This window comes from Barbus barbus (genome assembly GCF_936440315.1).
Source record: "Barbus barbus genome assembly, chromosome: 30".
In the NCBI taxonomy this organism is placed as follows: domain Eukaryota; kingdom Metazoa; phylum Chordata; class Actinopteri; order Cypriniformes; family Cyprinidae; genus Barbus; species Barbus barbus.
In genome coordinates this window covers 12,266,388-12,292,728 of record NC_136758.1, presented here as the reverse complement: position 1 = coordinate 12,292,728, position 26,341 = coordinate 12,266,388, and the positions used below count along the sequence as shown (strand labels likewise).

The 26,341-nt window shown below is 37.6% G+C and overlaps 1 protein-coding gene across 3 annotated transcripts in view; it reads left to right on the top strand.

Annotated features, from left to right (window-relative positions):
- LOC306850227 (gephyrin) overlaps positions 1-26,341 on the top strand; it is an 86,133-nt gene that overhangs the window by 12,798 nt on the left and 46,994 nt on the right. For 2 of the 3 annotated variants that reach the window (XM_079385739.1, XM_079385737.1), the window contains exon 2: positions 18,602-18,680. In XM_079385739.1, the coding sequence (XP_079241865.1) occupies positions 18,602-18,680 (79 nt within the window). Of the gene's footprint in view, positions 1-18,601; positions 18,681-24,383; positions 24,454-26,341 lie in introns of those variants that run through there. The other variant, XM_079385738.1, reaches the window with a different exon arrangement.

Genomic DNA, 26,341 nt, shown 5'->3' with positions numbered 1-26,341 from the left:
TTACCTTTCTATTTCTTTACCTTTTTATAAATTATATATATATATAATTAATTTTTTATTATTTTCTTTTTTTATGTAAGTGACAAATTGACTGGGCAGGCAAAAAGAAAAAAAAATCCTTATTGTTGATTCCTGTACAGCTCGGTTATATTCCGGGAACACTTCTCTGAGGTAGAAACTGTATCAGTAACAGAACAAGAGGCCCATATGGTGGAAACAGACTGTGTGAGAGAGAGAATCTGCCAAAGTGTCTCAGTAATGATCTCTTCTCTTAAACATGCCTTCCCATCTGAATGCGCCTGTGTTCTGTTGGCCCGTGTCTGGATGAATAATTTAACTCAAGCCTTATCTGGACACAGTGTGACTGCAGCGTCTTAGATAATAGAATACAGACATTAATCACAGACCCCCCCCCCCTCACCCACGGCTAAAGGAACCCCCTGGAATCAAATGGACATGCTGCTCTTTACGTTTATGTAACCTGTTGGAGTGTGTGTTTCAGAGCGTATGTGGTTTGTTGATGTTTTCTATGCTTGGCATTATTTCAGATTTCTGTGAGTGCAACATTTGGAGGTGGGTAGTGCCCATCCTGAGAAAGGAGGGTGGTAAGTGTCTCTCTCAATCAGATAGACATGCAAATTCATTTGATCCAAGAAAGAAGGCTTGTTCTTGCAAAAAAGACAAGGACGTGGCTAGGTGTTTGGCAGGCAAGCTTCTCTGTGCCAAACAAGAGACGTTATTAAGAGGTCATTTAACCAATGCTATTATACAAGATTCAAGATTTTTATTTGTCACATACAAACAACTAACCAGGTATGATGCAACAACAGCTCTCTCCATGTAATTTTCATTTTTTTTGTCCCAAGCAGCTGCAACCACTAAAGAGAGTTTTGTACAATTTTTTTTGTACAATTTTGACGCAAAGCTGAATTTTCAGCTTCATTACTCCAGTCTTCACTGTCACGTGATCCTTCAGAAATCATTCTAATTTGCTGAAAACATTTCTTATTATCAATGCTGAAAACAGTTGAGTTGCTTATTTATCTATTTATGTGGAAACTGGTTCAGTTTTTGTTTTCAAGATTCTTTGATGAATAAATTATAAATGTTTTTACTGTTGAATAAAAGTCATTGCTGAATAATAGTATTAATTTGTAAAAAACTTACTGCCCTGGCATGCAAGTAATAATAATAGTATAGTTGCAGTAATAGTAATACAAGTAATAATAACTTATTGTTGTTGTTATCATCATTGTAACTTCACAGTAACATATATGCACATTAAAAAATAGTCTTTACAATCTTGAAAATGTATCAATTTATTTCTGCTCTGGAATGGTCTTCCTTCTCTGATGTTACTTTGGCTTGGAACTTAACGTTCTTAACAATCCCCTCTAACCGTCAGTCTGCTGCAAACTGAAAATCCTAAAGAGGTGCGCTAAAATTAAACCCCCACCCTGTATTTAACTTTCTGTTTCATTCAGAAATACATCACAGCACTGAAATAATGTCAGTCACAACTTCCCAGTTCACACAGACTTGAAATCTTTCCAAAACAATCCAAAAACCACTGAGTGCGAATAAATTCTAGGTCACACGTAAAACCGAATAATGAAATTAATGAAAAGAAATGAGTTAAATTTCACTCAAATAATAATGAAAGTTCATTGGACTTAATTGAAATAAACTCAATGTCGTTGTATAAGGTTAACTACTACTAATGATTGGGTTTTTTATTTCCCAGCATGCTTTGCATCAGACAATAAGGAAAATACATGTAGAAATTAAGTGTTATTTTGTGTGTTTTTGCACAAGATTAACACAGAGAGACTTAAGTTAGTACTTAAATGTTGTGTTATGTCAGGATTTACATAGGTTTCTGTTATGTTGGTTTTGTAGTGTTACTGTTGTGGTGAAGAGTAGAGCCTGTGGTTAGGTTAAGGATGGACAGCAAGACGTCAAGAATATATATTGCATGTTTTTTAACTGTTTACCTGCAAGTGTTGACTTGAGTTTTTAGATAGGTACATTAGCATGTGCCAGTGTGCTGTTGCTAACTAGTATTAAACTATAAAGATCTGAATGAATGTGCTGTTTATGGAAGCAAGTTGTATATAATTATTGTTGTGATAAGTGGGGTGGGACAATAGAAGCGAGGCTTGGCTTGGCTCCCATTGCTCTCAGCCCCGCCCTACGTGTCATAAAAATTTTAAGCTCTACTAACTTAAAAGAATTGAGTTTGTTTACTCAAATGTCTTGAGGCAATACGTTTCCTCAAATGTTTTGAGTTTTCTTAACTTCTCAGGTTTTACTTGGGACTGAACCTGTACCACCACCCTATATCATTAATTTCGGGGATGTGAATATTCAGGGATCCCACAATATTGTCATAATCTTCATATTACTTGGGTCATATTACAATACAGTTGCGGCTCTCTTTATATGCAGAAATACAAAAAGTGTTATTGGACATCAATACTTATTAAACTGCAATAAGGCTTTCATACATTATCTCTTGCAAATTGCGTGTTTCATATCAGGCTTTTGTTTCTCTTTAATGCTATTAAAAGTGAAATAAATCCAATCCGGTGCGCCTGAGTTTACGCAACCCATATTAAAATAACTTCTGGCCGCTCTCAAATAACCCTTCCTATCTCAATGAAAAATTTTTTTTATTTTAACAAATTTTCAAAGCAGTGCTATTTGTTTTGAATTAACAATAACCCTTTATAATGCTAATTAAAGCACTGATGCTTGGCTTCAGAGTGGAGATTCTATATTGCGAATTGAAAGATGAGTGTAAGATAATTGTAATATTGTATTGATTTAATTATTTTTCTAATAATGGAATAATTCTAACTGGGCTAAAGTGTCAGTTTGTGCATTTGTGTTGGCTGGTGTGGACCTACTTTGAAAAAAAGAGAGAAACATCACAACTGGGTAATATAAGATGTTGGCGTAATGAGATATGTGATATGATCTGAGCGCTGTGGCCATACAGATGCGTTTGGTGAGAGTGACTCACAGAAATGAGTGACTCCTGCAGGAGTGGAGGTGAGTCCGCAGACATCTGTCTGGAAAACACAGCTTCTGTCAACTCAAACTTCTTAATTCATTCTCTATCTCTGTGTCTCTCATCATTTTCGGTGATTCACCGAACACACAGAGACACAAAGGGAATGAACAGAGCACCTTTAAATCAGCGTGGTGTTTGAGACCCAGGGAGTCGTTCCGCAGCAGATTAAGCTTCCGATTCGGATGCAGAGCTGGATTGTGGGATTACAGCTCTCACACATTGAAGCTCAACTGAGCCTTCATCCACAGAGTCTGTCTAGTGAAGGACAGTGCTGCTGTTACAGTCCCCAGAAACCATTTTCACAAATTGGTCTGCAACTTGAGGTCTACAGGAAGTTCTCTTGTCTTTATGTGCATATTGGCACATTTGAGACTGAGCTGTGTTTGTGAATGTTTTAAGGGATAGTTTTTTCATCATTTATTCAGTCTTATTATTTCAAACTTGTAAAAGTTTGAAATAAATTAAAGGGAGATGCTGTGTGATGCTGCCTTGCATGCGTTGTGGCTCTCATGAACACCCATATAGCTTCGTAACATTTCGGTTGAACATGTCACATGGACTATTTTAACAATGTCCTTGAAGGTGGTAGTTGCATTGTCTATGCAGGGTCAGAAAGCTCTCGGATTCCATCAGAAATACCGTAATTTGTGTTCTGAAGATGAATGAAGGTTTTACAGGATTGGAACAACATGAGGGTGAGTAATTAATGATAGAATTTTTATTTTTGGGTGAACTATTCCTTTAAGATATTTGAATAAAACCTGAGAGATGTGTCCCTCCATTTAAACTCCATTACATTACATTAAAACATTGATGAAAGTAAATGTAATCCTTATGAATCAAGGGGTTTAATCCAAGTCTTCTGAAGAGACATGACCACTTTATATGATGAACAGATTTAATTTAGGCTTTTATTTGCATTTTAACATTTAACACGTATACATGCTTGACATAGAGCACATCAAACCACTCATAATCATATTTATAATGTCTTCCTGAACTTTTTAAATTGTCAGTTTTTATTCCGTGGACTCTGTAATGGAGCAAAATAAATCTCTTTTAGGTTTCATTAAAAATATCTTCATTTGTGTTTTGAAGTTGAACGAAAGTCTTATGACTTTAGAATGACACGAGGGTCAGAAAATGATGACTGGATTGTTCTTTTTTTTTTTTTTTTTAGTCCACAATGCCTTTAATCCAGAAAACATCTTAATAGGGAGTAGGATCACATCACTCTTGAGGGTAAGACGAGGCTGGCGTCTTTATATTTTTGGGCTTATACCACTTTTATTTTTAGAGGTAGTCATGAGGGCATAGAAAGTCATGCGATATCCTGAGTTAGCACATCAACATGTCTGGCTAGGCCACGACTCCAACACTTTTCTCTGTTCAAAGGCCCAGTTTTATTTTCTGTTATGCTTACCTATTTAAAAAGGAAAATGTGTTGGGAGATATTAAAGTAGATTTTAGTTTGTCACAGTCTAACACCATGATTTGCTGTCTGCTATTGCTAGTCAAAGTAAGATGATATTAGGAGGAGGGACGTTTTCATTCTAGAGACTGAGACTGGAAAAAAAACATGGGCATGCCCCGGTTTGGATTCATCAAGCAATGGTTCACCCAAAAATGAAAATATTGTCACCCTCATGTTGTTCCAAACCTGTATGACTGCCTTTCTTCTGTGATACACAAAAAATTTTTTTTTGAGAAAAGACGGGTTGATTTCTCCATATAATGGGGTTTTATGTTCACCAATACAGTTTTTCTTTGCAGTATGTTCATTTCTTTCCTGTAGAAGAAGATAGGAAAGCATATAGGTTTGAACAGATGTGAGGGTGATGACATGACAACAGAATATTCATGTTTGGATGAAATATCCCTAGTCTTTGTTCCAGAAGAGAAAAGCTGTTTTCAAATGTGCATATCTGCTGAAAGTATTTTTTTTTTCTTTTATGAGTACAGTTAGTTTTAAAGCTGACAGACCTTGACCACAAAACCTTTTTGTGGGGTCAAATTTAAAAATTTTAATCAATCTTTATGTATTTGAAGTTGATTTTCAGTAGTATTTGAGCAAAACGCAGTCACTTTGGTCAACTGAAATATATACTTTTTCAATAGAGTTTTATACAGTAGGTCTGTTGGTGTATTCATCCCATAGACTTCTATTGCAGGTCCATAATCCTGTGCGTTTTATACTTTTTCTGTGATTTTTCTGTCAAAATTGATAACCGATGCTTTCAATGCTCCTTAACTCAAATAAACCCATACTATCCCTTTAAGAGGAATCCCAAAATCTTGTTTTCACACGTGTTACAATTGACAGCTCTGCTCTTAATGAATGTCTTGTAGGAGAGTAAACAGGTTAGTTTCTGTGTATGTGTGTGTGCTTGTATGTGCAGAAATGAGGCAAAAGTGCTAATGAAAGCACAGGGGTCATCAGCAGTGGGCTTTAAGATAATTACCAGCGTTCACAAGGGGAATAGCTCTCTCTCTCTGTGTGTGTGTGTGTGTGTATGTGTGTTTTGGCTGTTAGGGTTTGCGTCATTCCTCTTTAAATCTAAATCTCCTATTCCTTCCTGTGTGTTCTTTCTCTTTCAGGATGTATGTTACTTTCTATTCATCATTTATCTACTCTTCCCCAGTCCAGCTCATCCTCATTCGCTCTTCTACACCTCCCCCATTCTCTTCTTCTGTTTTCAGATCCCTTCATCATTCCCCATTGTTCTTCCTGACTGACCATCTGTCTTTCTCCATCTCTGTTTGTCATTCTGTCTTTCTCTGTGTCTCTTTGCTGTTTTTTTCTCTTTATGTAGCCTATAATTTGTATTATCTCTGTCTTTTGATTTTTAGACGTGGTAAAAAATGTAGAAGAGTGAAAGAGCTCAAGATGACTGGAGTGGCTTGGATGGAGGGATGCGAAGAGATGAGTGCTGAGATTCCTCTCCGTTGTGTCTGCAGCGGCTTCCTGAACAAATCTCTTCTCAATATTTATCAGCGTGGTAATAAAATATTAATAATGGCGGACAACCCAATCTCACAGATGTAAAAAAAAGAAAAGAAAGACCATTGAGGGGAAAAATGTGGAATTATTTAATCGTAATTAAAATGGAAAGACTCGCGTTTGAGACTTATTCCTCTTGTTTTTTTTATGTAATTGTATAGTTGTGATTTCCAGGTCTGGGAAAATAAAAATAACATTTCTCTTAACGAATAGGCTATACTTTTTTCTTCTAGTAAAAAGACGTCTTGTCTCTAAACTATATTATCAGCTGTTGATCCTTCTGAATGTTTTAGAAATCTTCATCCAGAAATCATGAACAACTGGAAAAGTCGTGGAGATTTTTCATGTTCATGTTCTCATATTTTTGAAACTGCAAGGTGCTGCTTATATTTTAAGGATATACGTTACATTATGTATTATATATATACTTTTCAAATATAGATAATTATGGTAACAGGATTTGCATCATCCCCTACTGACAATCGTAAGATGTAAGACAAAATGAGGAAAAAAAAAAGAGAAGTTTATTTATTTACTTTTTAAAATGTCGTCGTTTTTAATTTTTTTTATTTATGGATTTGTTACTTGTAAAAGTTAAAAATATGATGATAACAGAGTTGATGCATAGCCTGGTGTAACTTTTTAAATAACACGTTTTATCTAGATAGATTAAATGCAACATTTTATGTATTTTCATCAAAATGTGTTAATTAGCATTGAAAAGTTAGAAAAGGCATTCTCATGATGAAGAAATAATTGTGGAAGTTGGCATCAGCTATTTATTGTTATAAGTTACACTTATATGTGATATATATATATATATATATATATATATATATATATATATATATATATATATATATATATATATATATATATATATATATATATATGAGGGATAATAGCCCCTGTTTTGTGGAATCACCCATGTCATAATTCATATCATTTATTAAATGTGAGTGTGGTCTTTCCTATACTGTGAATATTTATTTGACATTGATCTCCTGTGTGAACTTTCAACATTTCAAAAGACAGACTGAAAGTACTTACATCTCAGTGTTTCTTTGTGTGTGCGCTTGCTTTGTTATTGTGTGGTCTTGTCGTTGTTTTGCATGTGTATGTGTGTTCAGTATTGAGAGATGAGATATATTTTGCTGACTAAGTAAGTTAGCAGTGGAGCTGCTGTGTATGATGTTTTATTAATCTGCTCTGGAAAGAGAGAGAAGACGAGGACAACTTTCAACTCATGGTTTTTAAGTCATTTTTTTCACTCCGACTTAGATCAGGGTGCGTTCTTTAGATTGACTTCACAGAATATCATGATGAGATGTTTAGAGTGGATTCTGTTGATGCAGAAGCCCAGTGAGATCAGATGATCTTCAATTTGAAGTGCCTAGTGTTTACAGAACTTTTTTTTTTTTTTTACAAAAAAGGCTTTAGTGATTTAAATTTATTTACTTTTTATGGGGAAAGTAGAAATGTGTGGCTTATTTTGTTAAATCTTCTATCTATTTTTATGCTATTTAAGTTGTCTTTTTAGTAGTGAGATTAAACTATGTTTGCAATATGCACTTACAGCACATGTGTTCAGGGCATGTGTTTTACTAGTTCAAGTTCAAGTTCATTTGTATAGCGCTTTTTACGATACAAATCGTTGAAAAGCAGCTCTACAGGAAATTAAGTTTCCACAATATATTTATGTATTGCAGAACCTTAATATATTTAACTTATGGCAAAATTTGGTAATTCTGTATGTTGTCTGAGCTTTGGCATCCTCTGAGGTCCTCTGAGGGGTTGGCATTATCTTTTCTCAGGTGTTCGGTCATCTCAGATCATTTAAGGGTTGGATCCAGACTGAAGCTTCTGTAATTCCTAGAAACAGAGAAACAAATAGAGACATAATTAGTGTAGCTGCTGTTCCATCTAAGCAAAAATGATCTGTTCAACCCAAGCTAAAGAATAATAATCATGTACATTTGATCAGATATAACTGCAGTACAAGATTATAAGATGCATTATGTGAATGCTTGGCTAAAGAGATGTATATTTAATCTAGATTTAAACAGATAGAGTGTGTTTGAACCCCAAACGTTATCAGGAAGGCTATTCCAGAGTTTGGGAGCCAAATGTGAAAAAGCTCTACCTCCTTTAGTGGACTTTGCTATCCTAGGTACTACCAAAAGTCCAGAGTTTTGCGACCTTAGAACAGAAACACTCTGTATAGATTGGACAACGCAAGTACTTCTATCTTTTAAGTGGGTAGAACAAAAGTCATCATAGCAGTTATTTGAGAATTGGCTTACTAGTCAGATGGAGCGTAGCGACCTGAAGATGTTGTCCGACAGGAGTTCCGCTCCGACTCTGCTGGGGTGCAGGCCATCAGCACGGAAAAGCCTAGGACGCTCCCAGAAAAGATTCCAATTATTAACAAAGAGCAGTTTCTGTTCTTTACACCATGACAATAACCATTCGTTTAAAGCAAAAAGTCTACTGAACCTTTCGTGTCCTCGTCGATACGTGGGAAGCGGTCCCGACACGATGATCGACGTTGCGGGTGATGTGCTGAATACCGTCTCGATCAGGCTCCTGAAGTCCCTCTTCAGTGTTTCCGTCTGCTGCAGCTTGGTGTCGTTAACCCCCGCGTGCAGCACGACAGCACCGATGCTCTCAGCGCCCTTCAGGATATCTGCGCAGAAACATCGAGAACATGAGCAGTGGAGCAGTGAGTGTGCACTTCACCTTCAGCTAACGTAGCACGGACGTGCCGGATGATGGAGTCTCCGACGATCACAGCATCGTGCGGGGAGCGAAGCGGTTCCGGGTGGAGATCTTGAAGACCGGAGGCAGCAGAGGGGGAGAGGTCGTCGCCCAGGGCCTGGCTCGCGTCTTCCGCTGCTGGTGCACCCAGGGTCCGTGGAGTCCCGGCGCCGGAGTGAAGGACAGCTGGGAAGATCGCGTCCTGGGTGCACAGGGTCTGTGCAGAGAAACACACGGAGTAGAGGTGGTGGGGTTAGCAGCGTGCTGTATACTTACGCCGGACTTGTGAGCATCAGCCCGGGATGTTTCCAGCGCAGCTCTCCGCTCTCTCAGCTGGGCCTGCTTCTCCTCGGCCTCTAGCTCCAGCTCCAGCTGCACCGAATGCAGCTCGAATGTGTCCTCACCTGCACTCAAAGGTAGACACAAACCCGCCATTTAAGCAAGTAACAGTGAAACAATGGTAATGTGTGTGAATAGAGTATTAGCAATGTAAGCGAGATTAGCGGCAGCAACGCTGCCAATGCTAACGGGCTATAAGCTAATAGCAGACTCGAGAAATCAAAATAAAACTAGTGATAACAAGGCGCTCTGATTGGTTTTGTTTTAGAATGCTATAGGGGATATATTCACACGTATAGAAACGAAAATGATAGTGTATAAAAAAAATTTAAGATAGAAAATAGACGATAAAGAATCAACTTGATGGAGCTCAAACTCAAAACACGCAGTCACAAATCAGCGCATGCGTATCACCCACAAATTTTACTACTTTCTTTTAAATCACAGTAATTTATCATCAGCTTTATACATTTTTATTTACATGTTGATTATTCAATCTTTCATGACATATAAAGCTAGTAACATTCGCTAACTAGCCACAAAGATTCAATATTTAATGTGCAAATTCACAACCAGTGTTGTTTTCGTATTATTTTTATACTATTGTAGTACTTATTAATATTTTGAATTAGATTTTTTGTAGTTTGTTTATTTTCATTTTACTTTGTTGTAGTAATTTTATGTGGCGTTGTCATTTTTGTTAGCTATTAAATATTTATATTAACTTTAGGAAATTTAGTACTTAATTTCTAATGTTTGGTCTTTCAAGTTTTATTCTATTAATTTTTTTTTTCAGTTAACTAAAATAGTTGTAGTTCAAATAAGCTCAAATAATAAAGGCGTTTTACTAAACAATTGCAATGTTTTTTTTGTTTCTTTTTTGCAAAGACCGATAAAATTAGCAAAAACCGATAAACGCCACTTTAAAAAAAAAATGATTGCCATGCATTATTCTCCACATATAGCCCGATCTGAACCCTGAACACGTTTTGTCAAAAAAGACGTTATTGTCCACTCTCAAGGCATCACGAGTTCACATTTTACTGCAAAAGCCGACAAGTACCCTTGTTTGTTTTGAGCAGAAGCGGATAAGTCCATTTTAGCGAATCAGCACGCTGTATTCAGGTCAGGTGACAAGGCTACTTTCACTTGGAAAAGGCGTGCTTGCTGAGAGGAGTTTTATCAAAGCTGACTAAAAGTGATCGAGGATGGATAATTTTGTTGAACTTGATGAACCTGTGATGTCTTCTTCAGGGCGAAAAATAAAAATAAAAGCTGAAACGTTTCCACAGAGCCTTGCAAAAGCAGCGCGTTACGATGGTGAGGGAAAAGCTCCGTGTATTGCATGTAATCACATCCATACAGCCTATGATCACAACAACAACAACAACCTTTGTCAGGCATCTACATTGTTATCTGAGGAGATTACAAAGATTAAACGAGTGTTTTTTTAAAACTCTTAACTCATGAAATATGGAGTTATCAGGTTTTGCCAAAAACCGACTGTTGCAGTTATCTGCTTTTGCTATAAAACAAACTTTTAATGTGTAAAAAAAACATACTTTCAATTAACTTTAATTTTGTAAATTGCCTGTATTTGTTTAAGTTATTATTACTTAATCAAAACAACCCAACTGCAGTTTGATTGATATTACTTGGAATGCGCAATTTAAAAAAAACGTGATTTCTAAAAAATAAAAATGGAGTTATCGGTTTTTGCAAATTAACTCTTTATATGTTATTCAGAGATTCTTATTACAGTATGAAGTAAAAAATGTAGCTGGCCACATAAAACAACAACAGCTTTAAAACCGAGCAGAAATCTTTGCCAGTTGGATGCAATGAAAAATGCAATTGGTGAGTGGTTTATCGGTTACAGATCGGTTAAATGTCTGTGGAATTTTAAGTCACGTAATTCATATTCATGAGCACTGTTCACAATTGGGGATCATTTCTGTTCTCATATATGTGGAATGACAAGTCTGAATGGCTAAAGGTTCTGCAAAAGACACAGCCCTGACTGAATCGAGATGTTGCAGCAGTGACTTGGAGCCAGCGATCATTCAAAACAACCAAAATCCCAGTGAATTGAAGCAGTCCTGTGCAGAGAAGTGGGCCAGAATACCTTCAAGTTGATGTGCTGGAGTGATGGAGTAGCCTGCAGGAAATGTTTGGAAGTCATGACTGCTAAATGAAGTGCTACCCAGTACTTCCTATCACCAATGTATAAATGTGTATGGCTGTGTGTGTGTGTGTTTATAGGAAAGATGATGTTGGTATTTTCTCAATGATTTAATTAGACACCCCTCATTCCTCTCTAGAACGCGTCCACTATTCTTTCACATTCCCTTCGGCACCCTCCCCCCTAAATAAATTATTTTTCTTTTCTCTGTTCCCTCCTTTGCCTTTGTGAAACGCTTATCTAGAAACTGAGCTTTTGTAGACTCTATACGATACATTTTGTATAAGGGTGCTTTGAAATGCAGCTCACAGATTTAAGTTCCATTGTGACTTTCTCTCTTCTCTCCTTAACATCATCCCCTATCTCACACACACACACACACACACACACACACACACACACACACACGTGTCAGAACTGTTTACTACGTGCCTGGGGATGAGTGTGTTCCTGTCACTGATCTAATGGAGTTCACCTGAAACCTGCACAGATCAGCTCCCTCTCTTCTTTAAAAACTTTTCCTTTCAGTTTTTTTTCCATTTTCTTTCCATATCTCTCATGTTTCCAGAGCAGTCTTGCATAGTCATGAAGGTGGAGGCAGGGGGCAGTAGAGATGTTCATTGATTAGATCTAAAGCAAGGAGTGAGTAATAAATAACATTGCTCTTGGGGAGTTGGTCCAGCGGGCTTCTCTGATTGGTCAGCAGGATGTTTCGCATGCATGACTCTGATTGGATACACATCTGAACACAGCAAAGGCGTCTAAATCATTTTGATAGTAGTGCTTGAGAAGGCTACTATTACTTATATTTGGGAAAAAAAAAAACACACACTGACCTTATGTATTGAACTTTGGAACATAGCTTGTCCTGCATCATTTATGCTAAGAATGTGAATGATTTCAAATTATGCACCTGGTTTGGAGAGTTGAGCCTCCAAGGACGATTTGTACACTTATGGATAAAAGCAGACAATTTTACATAAATCGATTTACATTCATGGTATTTCTTGGGAAATGAACCCATGACCTTGGCAATTTTAGCACCACAGCTACCGAAACACAACTAGAATATCATAGAGACATGGTGGTAGGCTTTTGTTATTTTTAGATTTTAAACGACATGAAATGAAATGTCACCCAAACTATTTCCTAAATGCATGTTATTGATTTTCTATATACCTAAATATACATGGGAACAATTATATGTGCATGCTTCATTTTTCCATTTTTTAATGTTTAATCAAAAGACTTCTGTTTGGTGACATATAGCAGACTTTTCCAGTTATTATGGGCCAGTTTCACTAAACAGGGAAAATTAGCGCAAGAGCGCAATTTCAAAACGGTGTTGATGGGAGGGGAAATTTCTGCGGGTGATTTACTAACAATGTGAAAATTAAAGAACACAGATGCAACATCTCATTTACATATCGACCACCACAATATAGGCTACCAAGTGCAGCGCAAATTAGCATAGTCGCAAATAAAGAAATAAAGACGCCAAAGTACGTTGAATATAGCCAAAAATGAATGTGTTTCCATCACCCTGTTTTTATGCACAGTTTGAAGTGTTGCATCAGAAACGAGTGATGGAAAAGCCAAATTTTGGGGGAAAAATTCTTTTATTCACAAGAGACTTTTTACGCTTGCTTGAGGTGGTTTTTGACTTGTGCGAAAAAGGGTTCATGAGAATAATGGGAGATGGAAATGCATTTGCCAAATAAATTCCTTCGTATACATCAAAAAGTTATGTGACTTGGTGTGATGGGGACGACATAACCTGATTAACCAGTGGACCGATCTTGTTGCACAGCATCTGAAATGTTATGGTCATTCTTAAATGCATGAGCAAAGTCTGTCATCAAAGTATTTCTCTATAATTACCTAACTGGACTGTCTATGCAAGCATCCACCTCCAGAAGCAATGAACAACACATTTATTTTGTTTAGTCTGCTCGCTCTGAGGTGAAAGTAAATTTATTATAAATGGAAATTATTGCATTCAGTGGCTTCTTCTACATTTCTTAGTGATATTTACTGCCAGTTCATCAGGAAGTGACGATTTTGTTCTCTTTGACTCGTTGGATGGAAACTGTGCTTATTTGCAAATATGCAATTTATGCGATATTCCGATTTTGCACATAAGTTAAATTCTCAGCTTTGCATGAAACCCCAGCTAATATGTAAGAAAAGATGTCGCTACTTCTGTTTCATTGCGACTTTAAGGGATCGTTCACATTGAAAAGAATTTTCCAAATGATAAAGTTTTAGTAGTCATTTTAAGTCTACACCACAACTGTAACATTAACAACAACATAGTTTCAGAACGATTTTCTTCCAGCTGATGAACGATAAAAACATTGACAGCCAATTACAATCCACACGACTTTAAAGAACGTGAACATTTCAAGCAACAGATGATGTAATTGCAGCATGCACTTACAATAAACAGAACATTGTCATCTGGTGCTGACAATAGTTTATTTTCATTATTATGGCACTTTTTACAGTATATGCACTGTACTTACCTAAGAAACTACTGGATAATATAAGGTAACTACATGGGTTAGGTTTAGGTTTAGTATCTAGCTATTATCCAGTTATTGTAATCACTATAACAAGTACATAGTATGTACATGTGGAACCGGACTGTAAAATAAAGTGCTACCATTATTACTATATCTATCTTTCTTGGTGTTAATGGGCATTTGAACCCAGAAGAACTTAGCTACTGTGTAGCAATGCCCTGGAAAATACCGACTAGGGCTGGGTTTTGACACAAATTTCACAAATCAATTCTATTCTCATTCACAAGCTTGCTATTCGATTCGATTACCAATTCGATTCAATGCAATATAGATTATTTTGGATATATATCAGGTACAGTACATGCCAAATTTTCTCAAGGGAACAAGAAAAAATCTCTCAACTAATGCTGAAAAATATACATGAGAGTTAGTTGTGGTAATAATTTATTAGAGTAGTGAAGGTTAAAATGAACTGATTTGTATACAACCACTTAAATTACACTCAATTAAGTAAGTAAATCTGACGTTAAGCGACATTGTTTACAAGCTGTTATATTGACATCTTTGTGTGGTTGAAACACTGATTGAGTGATTACACGAGACAGGATACGGGTTTCGGTAAATTGTACTCTTTCTTTTAACTTGCCTTCGGATGTTTATTCATGTTTATTTTGTGCTGAAACTGGTATTATTATTAAAAGGATAGTTCACCCAAAAACAAAAATTCTGACATTAATTACTCACCCTCATATCGTTCCAAACCCGCAAGACCTTCGTTCATCTGCGAAACACAAATTAAGTTATTTTTACGAAGCTACGAGAATACTTTTCGTGTGCAAAGAAAACTAAAATAACGGCTTTATTCAACAATTCTTCTCCTCCTCATCCCGTCTGCAGCAGTGTGCCGCCATTGTGGAAATAGTATCAGGATGCTTGCTTCAGCTTCATGTAAACCATGCATCGTTTACCACATGCGTATGAATGAACCCCTGATTTCACATGGACTATTTTACCGTTGGCCTTGCTATGTTTCTAGGCCTGGGATCATTTCAGTTGTAGTCGAAGATGAATGAAGGTCTTATGGGTTTGGAACGATATGAGGGTGCGTAATTAATGGCAGAATTTAAATTTTTGGGTGAACTAACCCTTTAAAGCGGAGGACATGATCAGTACATATCCCGCTGCTGCTTCTCTTGAACTGTGGCGCTCCAGCGATCTGTCACTTCACATTAAACAGCACCAAAACAGTATTTATTCTTGGAATACTGTGATAAAATTGACAGAATTTAAATCACAAATCTTATCGCACTTTATTGGATGGGAGCTGTGCTACAATATTGGCTGAAAACAGGCTAGACTAATCAATTCTTGGAATTTAAGAATTGATATTCTTTCGTAAAAATTAAAACCGATTTAAACCGATAAATATATTTTTTTTTTTTTACCCAGCCCTATTACCGACAGCAACTTAGAGGGCAGTTTGGAAACACTCTCATTTGCCTCAGAAAATCTCATTTTAAAGTTAAGATGCTAAATAGTTTTTAAATGGAAGTTTCAACCTTATTTGCTACTTAGTGTCAGAATAAACCTTGAAAAACCTGAAGGGGGATGAAACAAGACAAAGTAAATTGAACCAGCTGGATTAGCTGATCGTCCAATTGGAGACATACTCGTCCTTGTTCCGTGAGGTTTAGTACCGAATGTTTCTATATGCAGTCTTTTATAGCAGGAGGGTTTTTTTTTTTTTTTTTTTTTAAGGGAATGCTGTTCCACCGAGGTTTGCGGCTCAAAGCTGGGCTTATCTGCTCCCAGGTGATAGACCTGTGGTGTTTGAGGAACAGAGTGAGGTCCACAGGTCTTCTCTGGATGTAGGCAGGGGTTAACGAGACAGGGTTTTACACCAGCTCAGCTCACGCAAATCTAACTCCTACTCACAGCCGCAGGCAACACACACTTGCGCACACACACTCACAGTCTCACACTGAGAGGGAAACTCTCACCTCAACAAAGTGTCCATGCAGGCAGACTTTTCCGTCTGCAGAGCTGTGAGTCACAGACATGAGGTAGAAAGAAAGAGTGTGTGTGTGTGTCTGTGTGTGTGCGTACCTTTCTACAGAGCTTGAAGGATGATGTTTCTTTAACTTGAGAACTGAAGATAGAGAGTTGGCGATGTTTAATAATTCATTTACACTAATATTACTTAATATAACACTATTTTCTTTTAACAACTAAAAATGTAACATGATAATTTCATGCTCTTTTGAACATGTATCATACTATTGCCATGTTTTTTCCTCTGAGTACTATGGTATACAACAGATTACTGTGGTATTACCATTCATTACATCACTGTACCATGGTATTCTCTGAAGTACATTCATTGTACTATAATACTGTTTTATGTAAATAGTACTTATTGTGTTAATACTATATAATTCTTTCAAGTACCTTTGAGTACTATATAAATGCCATTGTGGACTATTATAGTATTACCATCTGATGAGTACCATCACAGTACCATGGTGTTTGAATCAAAGTCATCATTAATATCAAAGAACTATGGTATTACTGTTGGTTACTCAGTGTACAATCACAGTAGTTGTTGTGAGGTTTGAAAGGAACAATGACAATGGGTTTGACAATTAACTGATGTGCTTAACAACACTTTGCTAGAGAGGTGAAGCTCTTTAGCAGGTCTGAAAAATAGAGAACTCTTCTCTCATGCAGGGCAGAGCTATGGTGACATTAACATTCTGATGCCTTAACGACTCTGATGAATGTTCCAACTGCTGAGTCTTTCCCCCTCTCTCTCTCTCTTGCGCACACACATACATACACACACACACACACACACACACACACGGTCACTTATATACAATACGCATTGGCAGAAAAATCCTCCTCCTTCACCCTCATTCATACGCACACAGGCGTTGCATTTGCGTGCCTGTGACAAGAAGTTTTTTTCCGCCTCTCTGAGGAGAGCTCACTTCTCCTGCCTCCTGCAGGGAACACCAGCCTATTTATAGATCAAGGGTTAGCAGGGTGGAGAGAGAGAACAGAGAGAGCAAGAGATGAGGAGAAATGAGAGAAGGGTGAGAAAATGCTGCAATTATGAAGCAAGTGTTGCACCGAGCCCTTGTGATGTGGGGAATGTGATGGTGAACGGCAGCACTTTATCATTTATTGACACAGCACAGGTCACTCACTCTCTTCTCTCGTCACAGATTTTGACCTATTTTGAGCTGCACTAGACCCTTTGATATCCACATCACAATGCTGTTGAAATGACTATTAGAAGCATTTACAAGTAATTTTTAATTCAGTAATGCAGCATATTTCTAGTCGAAGCATATTCAATGAGGAAAAAAATGTAGGATAAGACTTCATTTAACCAACGAGAATTGATCATGAACAATTGCCTACATGTGGCTGGTGGTTGACTATTTATACACTATTTATACACTGTGGCGGCTTGCGTGACACTGACTTAAAACCAGGCTTCATTCACCCCTATGGAAAGCATATTTACACTGTCTGAATCATTCAGACTCTGAGTCAACCCTCTTCTGGTCTTAATTTTGACTCGGACTCAACCTACAGCCTGGACTCAGATTCAGATGAGCTGGCTTCGACTACAACACTGATGTAGTCCATTCTTTTTTATTTTCCTCCCCAAAGTATAGTCATATACATTTAGTCAAGTTTTCTTGCACCACAAATGGCAATCATGTAGTTTATGTCTATTTTCCACCTCTTTTGGTGCTTCGTGTTAAACTGTTGTTTCTGTCATCATTTACTCACTCTCATTTTGCTTTGAACTGATATGACTTCCTTTCTTCTGTGGAACACACAATAAACTACATTTTTAAGAATATTTAAACTCTCTTGCCTATACAAAGTCAGTGGAGTCTTTAACATCACTGAATTTTTTAATTATTTGGATGAACTATTTCTTTAAGAATTCTATATGCAAATGACCTCTGTTATAATTGGCTAATCTCTTACTAACTCAGTGTTATTCATCAGGGCTTGTAATGTCAGTGAATTCGAAATAGTCATTGATATGTGAACGTGGTCGGTTATATGCTAATGAGCTTACTGTTTTGGCATTGATATCATGATGATTTCTGAATGATTTTACAGCTTAGTTTCAGTAGATGTTCATGTTGAATGTGTGTTCAAAAAAACAAGGAAATGAGCAAGGGAAATCCTGTTTTCAGTGATACATCCCCTTTAACTACTGTTGTCTTTTAAACTTTTGGTATCACTTCTGCATGGCTATCTTGCAGAATACGTCAATACGTATTATATACGTCAATACAATACGTCACGACTTTACTTTTTATCTGTGGTGCTGATTCTGCTCACCATCATACAGGTTGTACAATCCCAGAGGAAGTTGACACAATGCAGAGGAGGACAGTAATGTTAATCCTCTGTGGTGCGTAACAGTGTGGCCTCTGTTACATAGTATACACTAGGACCTTAGAGTATGATTCTCCATGCTTGTAGCTGTGTGCTTTTGTTGAATAATGTGTTTTGACATAACTCATATTCTCTCAAACCTCAGGACTAACATGACGTTTAAGGAATCAGACATGTATGGTTTACGAAGGGGCATTCTGTTATTTCCATGCAATGATGTGCCTTTTTCTTCTCTTTTCTCTTCCCTTTTCCATCTCTCACATCCTTTCTCCTCCTCACTCTTCTGTCTGCAGTGAGTGACAGCTGCTTCAGAAACCTTGCTGAGGACCGCAGTGGAATCAACCTCAAAGATCTTGTCCATGACCCGTCCTTGTAAGTGACTCACACACAATACATTTGCTATTTACAATACTTCAGTGCTCATGCATCAGGTCCTGTTAAACATAGAACATTGCCAGACAGTCACTGTGTCCCATTCCAAGTCTGAATGAATGGTTGTCCTTCATGAAGATCAAGGCATGAATTTCAAGGACCTGTCCCAGATCAAGACATGTTTGTAAAGTCCAAAAAGCCACAGGGCAGCAGCGTTCAGTCTTGGTTCTGGAGGGCCAGTGTCCTGCAGAGTCCTCTAACCTGCCTCAAGAAGAGGGGCGGCGTTTCCGTATGGCAGAGTATGGCAGTTGCCATACCCTAGCCTAGTCAGGTGTGCTGTGAAAAATTGTCCAAACTTCATATCTTTAGTATATTTCGTTATTATTATTTTAAATCAGAGGGTTTTAAAAATGTTTAGCGAACTATAAGCATAAAAAAGAGATTGTCAGTAAAAATTTGTAACGCCATTGGATCATCTCTTACCGAAACCTCATAACTTCACCCCACCTCCATTCAGATTGCCGTGCCGTGCACAGCCTGGAGGAGATCTCCGCTTTTTCGCAATGAAAGGGTAAATAAATAATTGATGTTTGAATAGTACAGCGTTTTCTTTACTCAAACACTATATCTGTAAAGGTTAATGTTTTTGTATGCTTGAAGAGCAGAGAAGTAGGTTATTTGCCGTCTAGACAATATAATTTTGTACGTTTTAAATATCCTGTGCATAAGCGCTTAATTTTAGATTTTGGCCAAGTGTATTAAACAACAAGAAAAACTAAGTGCCCATATAGCTACAATAAACGTTAGATGACCTGTAAAATTTGATGAAAACAATACATGTGGGGACATACAGTGGAACGAAATGTGCCTCGCAGGACCACGGTGCTACATAAATACAGACAGACAACAATGAAGTAAAAAAACACTTTAAACCTATAAACCTATAAAAAACACTATAAACCTATACACAACTAACCTACTGACAGATTTAACTATAAGTATGCTATATATATATAAGTATTTACCCTATACAAACTAAGAGAATAAAGGATAAAAAATACAAACTATACGAATGCTTCACATAAATATTTATCCTATACAAACTAAAAAATAGAAGATAAAAAATATTAACTATACGAATGCTTCACAAATACTGTACATGTGCAAAGAGAGACATTTTGAGTCAAGCAGCTGGTTGGGGAACAATGGAGGATGATTTTTAGTGCATGAGCATGTAAACATACATATATTGCTGAGTCTTTTGTGGGATTGTGTACACGCAGCAGTGTGTGTAAAGTGTCTAGTGCACATAGAGGAGAGTGTGTTACTACAGGTGGTTTGTACAGGCCCACTCACCTGTGTGTAGCACACTTCGAATTGCACAAAAAAAATACAGTTTTTTTTCTTTGGTGTGGTAAGGTTGGGTGGGGAGGGGGGGACGGGGGGGTCCATGTTTCAGGGTGTTGGGGTTTGCATGGGGTTTCAGAGGGGGGCGGGGTGATTTGAGTTCAGGGCTCTCACAGCCTGGGGGAAAAAGCTGTTGAGCAGTCTGGCGGAGCGGGCTCTGATGCTCCGATACCGTCTTCCTGATGGTAGGAGCTGGAAGAGACTGTGGGAGGGATGGGTGGAGTCTTTCACGATGCTGTTGGTTTTGCTGGAGCATCGTGTAAGGAAAATGTCCAGGATGGAGGGGAGAGGGGCACTGATGATCTTTGCAGCTGTGTTGACTGTCCGCTGGAGGGTCTTGCGGTCAGCAGCACAGCAGTTCCCGTACCAGACAGTGATGCAGCTGGTCATCAGATAACAATTACAGCCGTTCTAATGACAGACAAAACATTCTATCTCCTGCATTCGCTGGTCAAAAACCTTGTTAACTCCATTTGAACTTGAATTTCATATAATGAAAAGTGCATTAAGTCCACACTGATCAGTAAAGTCTGATACAATACACTCCCCCCACCCCCGCCATACCCTATGGTTTTGTGAAATGCCGCCACTGCTCAAGAAACTTGCCTGAAAGTTGCTAGCAATCCTGAAGCTGGTTCAATAAGGATTGGAGCTAAACTCTTCAGGATAATGGCCCTCCAAGAGCAGGATTGGACATCCCTGCCATAGCTTAACCCTCTTTACCATCCCTATGTGCCTCTGAATGCTACCTTAAGCCGATCCCACACTGATGTGAACTACTACCCAACGAACCAGACTAATATGTGGACTTGGTGGAGGACTGCAAGCGATTAGGTCGGCATTTGGGACAAGACCCAAGAGTCCAGCAGATACAATTTCTCACTCAGTCTGTGTGCATTACCTTTCATGTATTGTTGCAAACATTATTAATTCTGTGAATCGACAGAATTTGAAACAAAGCTTCTATACAATTTCCAAAAATTGAGGTGCATAGGCTTTTGTCAGTTTCCGAGGAAGCAAGGTTTTCTTTACAGGGTATCAAGCTGATATAAAAAATGCTTCTGAGTAACAGCTTGTTGCTGGGTTTACTAAAGTTTGCAAGGGTTATGGCATCAGATCTTTGAAAGATATTTAATGGTTGAATTTTAGATTAGCAAGTAAACGAGTTTCTTAAGCAACCCTAAATGGTTAGTAAAAAAGCAACTCTGTTTGGCTGATGATGATCCCTTTTCACAATGAAACTGAATAATGGGGTCTCCAAATTAGCAAGGACTTTTTCTTTCTGAATGGCCCCTATATGGTGGTTTTTGGCTGGAATATTCATCAAAGTTGACCAGACTAAAAGCCAGTAGTCAACATCTTAGTCCATAAGACCAGACAATATATAAACAATTAAGGAACCTCTTTGACGTCATTTAATTTGTATAGATGGTAAGAAGTTTAAGTGAAAGTATCAATTACATGAAAGGTGGATCTACTTTTGACTAGGTGCATAAGATAAGATGCTAAACTAGCATATTTACTTTCCTCAATCATGCATAAAAGGTCTTGAAACAATTAACACATACAGGACTGAACTGTGGGAGACTACACTTAGGAGTGCTTGTGTGCAGAGTATGTCAGCATGCACTCTTGCAAATAGGCATAGTTAGCACTCTTCACATAATGCAGGCCTCTCGTATGGCAGCTACTTCTCATATACTTCAGCAGAGACCTCTCGTGCTTTGAGGAACCTTTAGCAGTCTTTCAGCTCTTTGTCTTTCCACCTCTCTGTTTAAATGCTGGCTTATAGGTATAATCTGAAGTAGTTTTGTCAAAAGACCTGGTACTTCGGTACTAAAAAAATGAAACCGTCACGGTACCAGGTTTTTTCAAGTACCGGTGGTACCGAGTACCTGGTCAACCCGGTTCTAGACACGTACGGCCGTGTGATGACGGAATCTCGGAATCCAGTCATAAAAACTGAATTTACAGTTTAGCACGGAATGTCACGGAATTTGACAAGGTTTGAATGAATTAATCAAAAGTTAGGTCATTACACTTCAATCAAATTGCGACATGGACTAGTATCTGTAAATATTAAGCCACAGAAGTCGATTCAAATATGAATCCTGCATGTTTTGCGAGTCTCTGTGTGAATGAATGAATGAAGCAGATGCACGGTTTTGTTTACTATATACACTTAAGTGCGCCTGACGCTCGCGGTGATTTCATCATCTGCGTCTCAATGAGGACATAAAGACATAAACAACATCTCCAGAACTGTTCTGCGAGTCACTTGACGAGCATTTTACCGTTTCATTTGAGTAAAACCATCGTCATATCATATAGCTACGCACATAAATTTAAAGGGATTCACGGCAAATAGAAATAGAAGTGTATCTTAAAGATATTATGCCAGAAATATATTACTGTTATTTAGTAGAATGTATGTGATACTATTACTACTGTTGAAAAAATTTATAAATCTTTATTTTTAAGAAATAATCACACAATATTTCTTTCATATTTTAATTTGAATAGAAATCCCCTTTATTTACCAAAAAAGTAAAATGTTTAAATTTCATTAATTAAAAGACCAATTAAATTTGGGTGAAACTTGTTTACTGTTTTTCATACTTTTATTGCTTGCAGAAAAACTTGAAACACAATTTTAAATAAGTATAAAGTATGGCATTGATTTTTGTACATTTTATTTTTGTTTGAATTTATTTATAAAAATAGTGTGTTTTTTAAGTAGCATGTTTTTGTGTTTTGCTTTGGTACCGAAATTGGTACAGAGAACCCTGGATTTTCACTGGTATCGGTACCGGCTACTGAAATTTTGGTACCATGACAACACTAATCTGAAGTTTGGAAGGCCTCAAGGTACATTCAAATCAAATGTTCACTAACAACCTGTCTAAAAAGATGCACCAATCTAGTTGCTTTCTGAAGTGCCTTGGAAGACCTGTTTCCTTGGGAAGGAAGTTGATACAGAAAACACTACCTACTAAGCTATTGGTACTTGAAACTCAGCAACGGTGCAATGCTCCATCCTAATAATTGAATTATCTGGGGTTTTTGGTGTTGTGGCATAATGGGTAAAGCAGTAGGGACATGATGGATTAGGATTTGCTAATCTATCTAATCTAATCTAATCTAAATTCTAAAACTGCATCTGTTTCTACTGTAGTATCAAAAACCAAAGCTTTGTTCAGAGCAATTCTACCTACCTGGACCAAGGTCAGAGGAGTGACAGAGACAGCAGGATGTAGGTCTATGAAAGATGTCAGAGAGGAAGAGAAGCATGGGGCGCAGCCAGAAGGTAGAGATAGTTCAGAGTATTGATGGATAAGGTATGTGTGTGTTGTCTTGTTGACTGGTGAGCTCCATCTCCAGTGCTCTGTCAGCTCAGGTGAATTGATTCATTGGATGAGCTGTCAGTTTTACTAACGAGGTGTGGTAAAAATAGAGCTGAATTAATCATAGTGGGGACACTCACGGCTCATCGTCCTCTGGATAGAGACGATTCCGACGTCTTCACCTACAGAGAGGTGAACATGCAGATGTTTGAGAGAGGGACAACTGAGCACTCACCTGAGAAACAGAGATGGACGTGTCTTCACCCCAGAGCAGAAAAGTGTCACCAAGGTCATAGTTCCTTATGAGAGCAACTTTTATTTGCTGTGGGCCTGCAGACAGTTTTTTTTTTTTATTAACTCGCCAAAGCTTTTTAAAGGGATAGTTCACCCAAAAATGAAAATTCTGTCATTAATTAGTCGCCTTCATGTCGTTCCAAACCCGTAAGACCTTCATTCATCTTCAGAACACAAATTAAGATATTTTTAATGAAATCTGAGAGCTTTATGACCCTCCATAGACAGCAACACAACTACTGTGTTCAAGGCCCAGAAAGGTAGTAAGGACATCGTTAAAATAGTCCATGTGACATCAGCGGTTCAACCAGTGGTTCAACTATCCCTTTAAGTGACAGTAGAGAGGAGACATGAAATCGGGAGAGATTGAGATGGGACCATAACTGAACCTGCATTGCCTGCATAAGCACCACAGCTCAACGTATGTTAAAGTCAACATTAAATCAAAATTGACAATTCTTCTTCTTCTTTTTTTTTTTTTTTTTTATCAAATATTACTGTATTTATTCTAAATGTCTTATCTGTGCACATCATTATTTTTGTAAATTTGATGCACACTTGTAATCTTTAATCAAAGTAATTCCCCTTCTTCTTGCAATGACATCTCTTTTCTGATGGTGTTTGCAGGGCAGGACAACCTGTCACTCATATGAGATCACAACAATAGCAAACGACACCGATCAATCAATCAATTCTTGATGAAAGTGGCTGCCTTTTCTGTATTTACAGTGAGTACAAGTTAGACACCTAATTCACTACAGGACATACTGTATCAGGTAACTGCGTGGACACGTTCATAACATCTGTGCTAAACGCAGTTTGCATGATTCTCAGTGCTCTAATATAGAGGATGCTTTACTTAGTCTCTTTTAACTGAAACTTTTTTTAACTTCCTGTTTACAATTGCTAGTTGCACTAGGAAAGCAGTGCTCTATTAACACTAAAAAGTATTACTTAATATTATTTAATACTTTAAATAATGGCAATTATTTGAAGTACTTACTATGATTTCATCACCCTGTTTTATGCGCATTTTGAAGTATCACATCAGAGTGATAGAAACACCCAGCCCGACCTCACGGCAATTCATACATATTTTACGAGGTGGCTAATTCGTACAAATTCGTACAACCTCACTCGTACAAATTCATACGATTTTTGCTAAATCGTAGGCTACGAAATTTACGAGTTGCCAATTCGTATGAATTTGTACGAATTACCTACACCTAACCCCGCCCCTAAACCAACCCATCACTAGGGTTTAGACAAATCGTACAAAAACGAATTCGTACGAATTAGCCACCTCATAAAATACGTACAAATTGGTTGTGAGATAGCATAAAAAAAAAAAAAAAGCTAATTTACGCTTACTTGAGGTGGTTTTTGACTGAGGGTTAATGCGAATAACAAGAGATGGAAATGCATTTTGCAAATAAATTCCTCTACGTGCATCAAAAAATCATGTTGCTTTGCGCTATGGGATGGCATAACTTGACTAACTGGACCGATCTTGTTGCGCATTCTGAAATGTTGTTATGGTCATTCTTAAATGCCTGAGAAAAGTCTATTGTCAAAGTATTTATGATCAGTGGCTTCTCCTACTTTTCTTAGTGATATTGCCAGTTTACCAGGAAGTGACGATTTTGTTCTCTTTGACTCATCGGATGGAAACGGTGCTTATTCGCAAATGTTTTATGCGATATTCCAATTTTGTGCACAAGTTAAATTCGCAACTTTGGATGGAAACCCAGCTACTGTTTTAGCAGATTTAGTGCCTCCCTAAGGCAGCATGTGGTAAACGAACAACTATATAAAATACTATATAAAATTGGTGTAACATGGTTAATAAATTCATCCCTTTATATTCCAAAGCCTTGTCTGCTTAGGTGAGCATGGTTGGCTATTATTTGCGTCCATGCACTACACCACAGAGTTTTGAAGATTTCAACCTCTTTTCAGGTTGAAACCTTTAATAATGCTGTAAACACAGACACGTTAACATACTTGTTTGGGTTTGAAAAAAAGACTGTGCAGCCCAACCCACATACACACTCATTAATAAAGCCATAATCGATCACAGATTCAGAAGACTCTCCAGTCAGATTCAGCGTTCTTCCTTCACTTTCCTTTGTTCGTGTGTACTCACTTACACAAACAAAATACCCAGGTTGAAATCCCAAACTCATCTCCGTCTTAAAGCGCCTCTCCCCAAACCCCCAATCTTCACACACCAGCGGTTTCCCTGGCAACCGGATTAAAGAGCTCTGCATCTTTGTGTTCAGCATATTCTTCTTTTAGTCTCTGCTCTCCGTGTCTCTCTCTCTCTCCCTCTCTCTTTCTTTCTGTTTCTCTATTTCTTGCATTTTTGTGGGTATTACACCATAGTAGTTAGATGGACAGATACATCAAGAGAAGATAGATCATATAGATAGACCAGTACTTCATGAGTAGATGCAAAACATCAGCATAATCAACACAGAATATACAAATAAGCTCCAGAAAGCCAAATTGAAAAAAGGGATTTTGCTAAATCATTTCAGGTTCCTGACACATGAGATTGTCCTTGTTAAAAAAAAATCTTTAGTTAAACCCATAGTGCTGTGGTTGGCCTATACT